The sequence below is a fragment of the Limulus polyphemus genome, unplaced genomic scaffold (assembly GCF_000517525.1).
Source record: "Limulus polyphemus unplaced genomic scaffold, Limulus_polyphemus-2.1.2 Scaffold219, whole genome shotgun sequence".
NCBI lineage: Eukaryota > Metazoa > Arthropoda > Merostomata > Xiphosura > Limulidae > Limulus > Limulus polyphemus.
This window is the reverse complement of record NW_013665829.1, coordinates 792,241-799,137: the sequence shown is the minus strand read 5'-3', so window position 1 is coordinate 799,137 and position 6,897 is coordinate 792,241. Positions and strand designations below refer to the sequence as shown.

The following is a 6,897-nucleotide window of genomic DNA, read 5'->3' as shown; positions in this document are numbered from 1 at the left end:
ACTACACATGTTACTACACGAGTAAGAGTAGTGACGTAGAATTAATATTATTTTCTTAGTTATATATATATGTGTGTGTGTGTGTGTGTGTGTGTGTGTATATATATATATATATATATATATATATATATATATATAAACTTTATTCACACTTTTTGGAATTATGAAGCATATTTTTATAACTTATGCAAAATGATATGGTGTGAATTGCATAATATGCAGTATAGAAAACCTCTGTCATCAAACAGTTTTATCAGTAATTCTTTAGCTCATTACTTACACGTGTTGGTTTCTGCTGCATGCATGATATTTTAAGAGATTTCTCTATTTTGAAGAAGTGTAATTTGAAATAATGATTTTGAAATTTTATTATTTTTGATGTATGAGTGAATGGTCTGTTCTTAGTAACATAAATATTTTCTGGTGAGTGCCACTTGATGCATCTGGATATTAGTCTCATTGTATGATGAAAGATTTGTATATTTCTGGTACTCATGCAAAGCTATGCATGGGACATCTTTGGTAGCCGTTCCAAATTTTGAACTAATAGACTCATAGCCTCAAAGTGCAGAGCATGAAATTGTAGCAACAGAATGCAGATCATGAGCTCTAGGATTTACAGTCTAGTACACTTAAGCCACATAATGAAAGTAAAAAATAAGAAATCAGATTTAAAGTTAATGTGCACTTAATTCTAAAATGTGTGATTTAATGTTTTCAACTAACTATTTTTTACCTTCTGCTTTCAACTATTTTTTTGACTTCTAACAACAGGTAGTCCTTAGCTCATTAGATTTGTCTTAAATCAAATTAATAAAAGGATCCGTATGTCCTACTATTTGGATTAAAAGGACCACATAAAATTAGGTTTTAAGTACATTTGTTTTTTTTTCTTGATCTTATTTGAAAAGATTTCAGATAAATACTAAAATGTTATCAACCTGTTCCATTAGTAATACCCATGAAACTTTACCAAAAATATTTTCATTTGAGGATTATTTAGGTTGAATTTGTGAACATTTTAACAGTCTAATCTTGAGAATTGAGGCAGAAAAATTGTTTAAAATTATTTTCAGGTAAGATGGTTAAAGATATTTATGTCGGTCAAATTTTAACATCTGGCATTTGTGTAAACTAAGAAATATCATTTAAGCTTGTTCTTTATGCATTGACAAAAATGTTTATACATACTATCTTCAAAAAAACTTTTGTTCTTAGGTTACCTGACAGTGTTCTGTAAAATTATGCTACAGGAGTTGGATAACTTCCCTGGAGATTCTCGTACACAAATTGGTTTCATCACATTTGATGGAAGTGTTCACTTCTACAATCTTAATGAAAGTCTCAATCAACCTTCCATGTTAGTGATGTCAGACATTGATGGTAAGGTTGTTCTTTATCTGTATTTTATTCACATTCATGATATTCAAATCTATATCACAAAACTACTGTAGAGCTGGAAAAAAAAAAGTTAAATTTTGCCAAATGATGCTGCTGATAATGAACGATGTTTGTAGAATATATTAATGTTAGTTAAAAGCTAGTTCCAATATTAATTTGGTTATCTCTAATGTCCTTCTAGAAAGTAAATTTTAAAGGTTTTCTACAAAGAGCAAATTAATATTTGTTTGTGATTTTAAACTTTGCTTTTAATAGAAAATATTAATTGCAGACAAATATTAATTACTAAAGGACTTAATTTGTTAATAATTAATGTAATGAATTTAAAAATATTGATATTAAGAAGTTTAAGTTTATATATTAACACATAATGAAAAGTATGTTTAATTTTTGTTTTAAGGAGTCAAAAGTTAAGCTATGCATGATTCTTCTTTTCTCTCTATATGATTTTGTTTATTATACCATACAAACAAAAGATTCATGTTTGATAAAGACAGCTGAGAAATATAATATTTTCACTTTCACATGTTTTTTTCATTATGAAACAACTTAAAATCTTCTGTTTATTAGTAGAGAAACAAAGAAAAACTGCTTTAACTTTAAATGAAAAAAAAAAAAAAGGAATCCAACCAAATATTTTTGGAGAATTCAAACTTAGTTCCTTCTACAGTATGTTTAGTTGCTTTAGTGTATCTTGAATCTGTTCATAGCTGGATTTCATTGACTGTCTTTTACTGTCATTACTAAGAGCAATGAAACTATAACCAATTATGTACATCTGTTGGAAGCATTGAAGCAAATTTCCTTAAGTGATTGGGTCTTAAGTCATTATTTTGATTAATTTTTCAAATATAAATATTTGTTGTCCAGTGTCTTTAATGAAATAATAAAAGTTTTTTCTTTCCTTATACTTTATTTACTGCATTAGTATGTTAGTGATAATGATTGTATAACTAAATATTCTCTTTATTCTAAACTTCTAAATAACGATGGTTGCATTTCAACACTGTCATTTTGAAATAATTTAAAGCAGAATACAGACGGGTAATGTCTGTGTTTTTGTAAATTTTTGTTCTAATCAAGATGTCATTTTATAGCTATTGATTCACTCCGTTGAGCCATTTTAAATAGGTGATAACATAATTGTTTGTGGAGTTCAAACAGTTTTAATAATTCTTACACAGTAATCCAGATATAGTCCATGTTTGAATTTTTTTGCATATATTTTTTTGGAGCTGAAAAATCTGATTTGCATTTTGCCAAAAACAAATTGGCATCTAACACAGTTTTGTAGACTCAGCTTTCAAGTTTATTTTTTTTAAGAGAGTTGGAAACTTAATTAGTTAGTCTTTAAGTGTGCACAAAATCTAACAAATTTTTGTTTGAAGTCTTTTTTTTTTCTTTCAATTTTTTCTTTCACTGTATTGTTCAAACAAGTTTCTTTAGTTAGCTAGCATTTTTTATATAATTTTATCTTGCATATATTCTTGATTCTGTTTTTGTGTGCAAGTGAATTTAATTACCAAGTCTTTTTCTTGCCTATTATCAAGACAATTATTTTGAAGTATTATTATTTTTTTTAAAGTGAGGAATAGTATTAATTTCTATTGAGTATTCAACAGTGGATGTTTCAACAATGATTTGACTAACTAAAAAAACTTTGATTTTTCATAAAATTGTGAATTCTGTTTTCATTACAGATGTATTTTTACCACTCCCAGAAGGACTTCTTGTGAACCTGCATGAAAATAGAGCAGTAAGTGTTGCTGTATTTTGTCTGAAAAGTATACATTAATATTCATGGTTGTGTAAGGTTTTATTATTTGTTTCTTGTGCTATATAACAAGTTTTAGATCACATCAAAAATTATCCCTTAAATCATTTCACCACAATTTAGAGATAGCATAAATGATTGGCTGAGCATGGCCTAGTGGTTACCATGCTTGGTCTATGATTCACAGCCTGTGGCTCCAAAACAAGTTCTGCACCTTGAGGCTGTAAGAATGATAGTTAAATCTCACAATTTGGTCCGACAAGAGTAGTCCAAGAGTTAGCAGTGGGTTCTACCTACTAGCTGCCATTTCTCTAGTCTGTTAGTTCAAAATTAAGGATGGCTATATATAAATAGCTCTTTGTGTAAACTTACATGAAATTTAAACAATCATAAAATATATCATAGTGTTCCCTATGTCAAGCTACCCTGAATTGTCTTATTTTAGGAGATAATGTAACAGGTTTTGACAGTTTCTCTGTTTGAGATACAGTGATTGTATTTTTTTTTTGTCTTATTTGATACATTTCTATTGGAGATGTAAAAAAGTTCAAGGAGCTGTTTAGTCGTCTCGATACAACTTGGCTGTTACAGTGTGGTTTGGCAAAATAGGTTTATATTATTTCTTAAAAAGTTATTTACAACAATACACTGCTAACATTATTTCTGTTGTATTATTTTTTGAACAATAAATAGAATTAACAGTGTATGGTAAACCATTCAGAAAAATATTGATAAAAACTGTTGTTAATATATTATTTTTCAGTTAATACAAGACCTACTGAAAGATCTTCCCAATAGATTTGCTGAAAATGATGATACAAATAGTGCCTTAGGTGCAGCACTACAGGCAGCATACAAGTTAATGGTGAGCCATATACAAAATTCTTTTAATAGCATTTGTTTGATATTGAGTAAGCTTAAGACAAAGCACATTGATTTTTATCAAATGTCCATGCTGTCATTAGTTTGTGTTTTTCTAATTGTTGTGCATTTTTATTCTAATTCTGTATTTATTTATTTTTAATTTGGCTATTTTGTTAACCCTATTCATATTAGTGGGCAACTTTCAGGTGTGAAATGCACACTTCTGTATAAAATTTCAAAATTTCACTAAAAATAATAATTCTAATTATTCCAACAACCTTTTACATAAAAGGTGTATTATAATTGATTTTTTTGTTATCTTGTAACATTCATTTAGTGTAATTTGCAAAGAAAAAAAAATAAACTTACAACACTGCACAGCATGTAAACAACAAACCAATTTTTAGAATATTTCTGCCCTTCCAAAAGCATAGGGACACATTTGTTAAGACGCTATTGTCCTTGAGAAATATTCCAAAAAGTTTTGTTTTTTAGCATGATTTTCCTCATATTTCTTTGTTTTTAGTAGTTCAGCCTCTCATTCACACCCTTTTTATGATCTCACGGAATATGATGTGAACAATTACTAATGAAGCTTTGCTTTCAAAATAGCTGAAGGTAAAGTACCACAATAGATCAGATTATAAACTGTTTACATCAATATAGAGTGAATAAAGTGGAGTGAAAAGTAATCTGTGGTTTTGTGGGAAAGTGATCACACACAGATTTTACAGAGAAGAACAGAGGAATATAGTGGAAAATTTAGAAAACTTATAAACAAAGCACAGATCTGGGAATTTGTTTATAGCTTCTTTGGACATTATTTTCATTCCTGCAAACATTTTAATGTTGAATATGTATTAGAAATTCACGAAAATTTTCTTGTATGACAAAACATCAGGTTAGTTAGTATCTGAAAATGTGTTTTTAGGAAGCGTTATAGAGTAGTACAAGTCCATAGAACATTACAACTCTGAAATACCAACAGTATAAAGTAATCATTGATCTGTGTTTGTTTTTCATTAAATTGATCATCAGTTGATTATCGTTTTTTCTTTTGGGAATTAATTTGTTATTGTTCAGAGTTTAATGCATGCAATCATTTTCTTTCCTACCCCTGAACCAATACATGAATTATCATTCTTTTAACTACATTTAGGCTCCAACAGGAGGAAGGATTACTGTTATGCAGACACGTTTACCAAATCTTGGTCCAGGAGCTTTGAAATCTAGGGAAGATCCTAATCAGCGGGCAGCCAAGGTTAGTTGATACAGCTGGAAGTTTTATATTCAAATAATTTTTTTACAATCTCAGATGCTAGGCTAATGAAAGATAGTGTTTAATGTTTTTTTTTATTTTAAGTGTGTTGAATTTAATAGTTGTATTATGAAGTGTAAAGAATTTGTCTGTAATTTTATTGTAAAATATACTAGAAAAAATAATTATAATTGTGTTTGCACAGTAGAAATTCTGTTGTGTAAATTACATCAGATTTGTGTGTTAATTCATTTGATGTATCTCGTAGTATGGTTACAAAATGTGGATATTATATATACGTTGATAATTGTTTTTTTTTTCAGTTATAGGATTTCATTAAATACTCTATTTTTGTCATAAGAAACATTGCGAGTAAAAGAATGGAATTCCTTTTTCATAATAAATTAATGTCATTGATAAATAATAGCTGATAGACTTCAAAAGACTTTCTTTATCATTAGGATGTTACCAATCTGGGGCCTGCTACAGATTTCTACAAGCAGCTAGCATTGGACTGCTCTACTCAGCAGATAGCTGTGGATCTATTTTTACTTAGTTCTCAGTATTCAGACTTAGCAACTTTGGGTATGTATGAGCTTTGGCACATTCAGGCATGCTGGAACATGTCTCAGTTTTTGATGCAGCTGACTTGGAAACCTGTAAATTGATTCCTCCAATTATTTCAGAATTTGTTTGGGTATTTTGGTCTTGAGTGAGAAGTGTATTTTTTTTAAAGTAGCTAGAATAGCCCATTAGTTTTTTTTTTTTCAGTTTTTGGATTGATATGTAAATTTTTCTGACCAATACAACTTTGAAAAAGTAGGTAAGATTACAAAAAACAAAGTAATTGAAAAATTAAAGAAAAGAAGAAAACCCTAATCCCGAGTGTTTAGAAGAATGACAGTTCACAAACCTGATATGGATCTGCTCACGCTTGGGTTCTTGCTTTTCCATTATAGAATTTTATTTGACAGCCTCCTACCTTTGAAGCTAGATTTACAATTGTTCAAAACTAATAGAAGAGGTCAGACAAATAAGCAAATGCATAGTTTGACTTAATATGTTTTAGTAATATCATAACTTATAGTAATTCATCTTACTATAATGGACATAGTGTGTATTTTGTTATCTATGTATGTAACCAAAACTCCTGCACTATCTATTGAATGGTGCTGCAAACAAAAATCCATAGAAAAATTTCACACTTTGGGTATTCAAGATTCAGATACTTAGAAAGATAACTGTGGTATGTGCAACAACCATTTCTTTATAAAAGAACATGATTTTCACTAGGACTGTACGTGAGAGTTTGATTATATCTTTATTGATGTAGTTTTTAAATCTGGTACTGAGAAACTGAAGTTCTTAAAACACTATTATTTTTTAAATAAACAGTACCACTTTTAATGTATAAAAACATTACAGTTTATATCAGTAAAATGTATGAATTAGATATTCCAGCACATGAATTTGCATGAAGTGATCCATTGTATTAAGAAACAGACAAAATCTATTTTTTGGTTTTCTGGTTTGTCTCTCATTAGTCATTAGATGCTTTCTTAAACTCTAAACAAAAAAAAAAAAAGAAGATAAGTAAAAC

At 28.9% G+C, this 6,897-nt stretch overlaps 1 protein-coding gene across 3 annotated transcripts in view; it reads left to right on the top strand.

The window, feature by feature from the left end:
• Positions 1-6,897, top strand: part of LOC106478515 (protein transport protein Sec24A-like) — a 55,684-nt gene that overhangs the window by 32,816 nt on the left and 15,971 nt on the right. For 2 of the 3 annotated variants that reach the window (XM_013939064.2, XM_022382131.1), the window contains exons 12-16: positions 1,219-1,383; positions 3,102-3,157; positions 3,939-4,040; positions 5,199-5,300; positions 5,759-5,882. In XM_013939064.2, coding sequence (XP_013794518.1) covers positions 1,219-1,383; positions 3,102-3,157; positions 3,939-4,040; positions 5,199-5,300; positions 5,759-5,882 — 549 coding nt within the window. The remainder of the gene's footprint in view (positions 1-1,218; positions 1,384-3,101; positions 3,158-3,938; positions 4,041-5,198; positions 5,301-5,758; positions 5,883-6,897) is intronic. The other variant, XM_022382132.1, reaches the window with a different exon arrangement.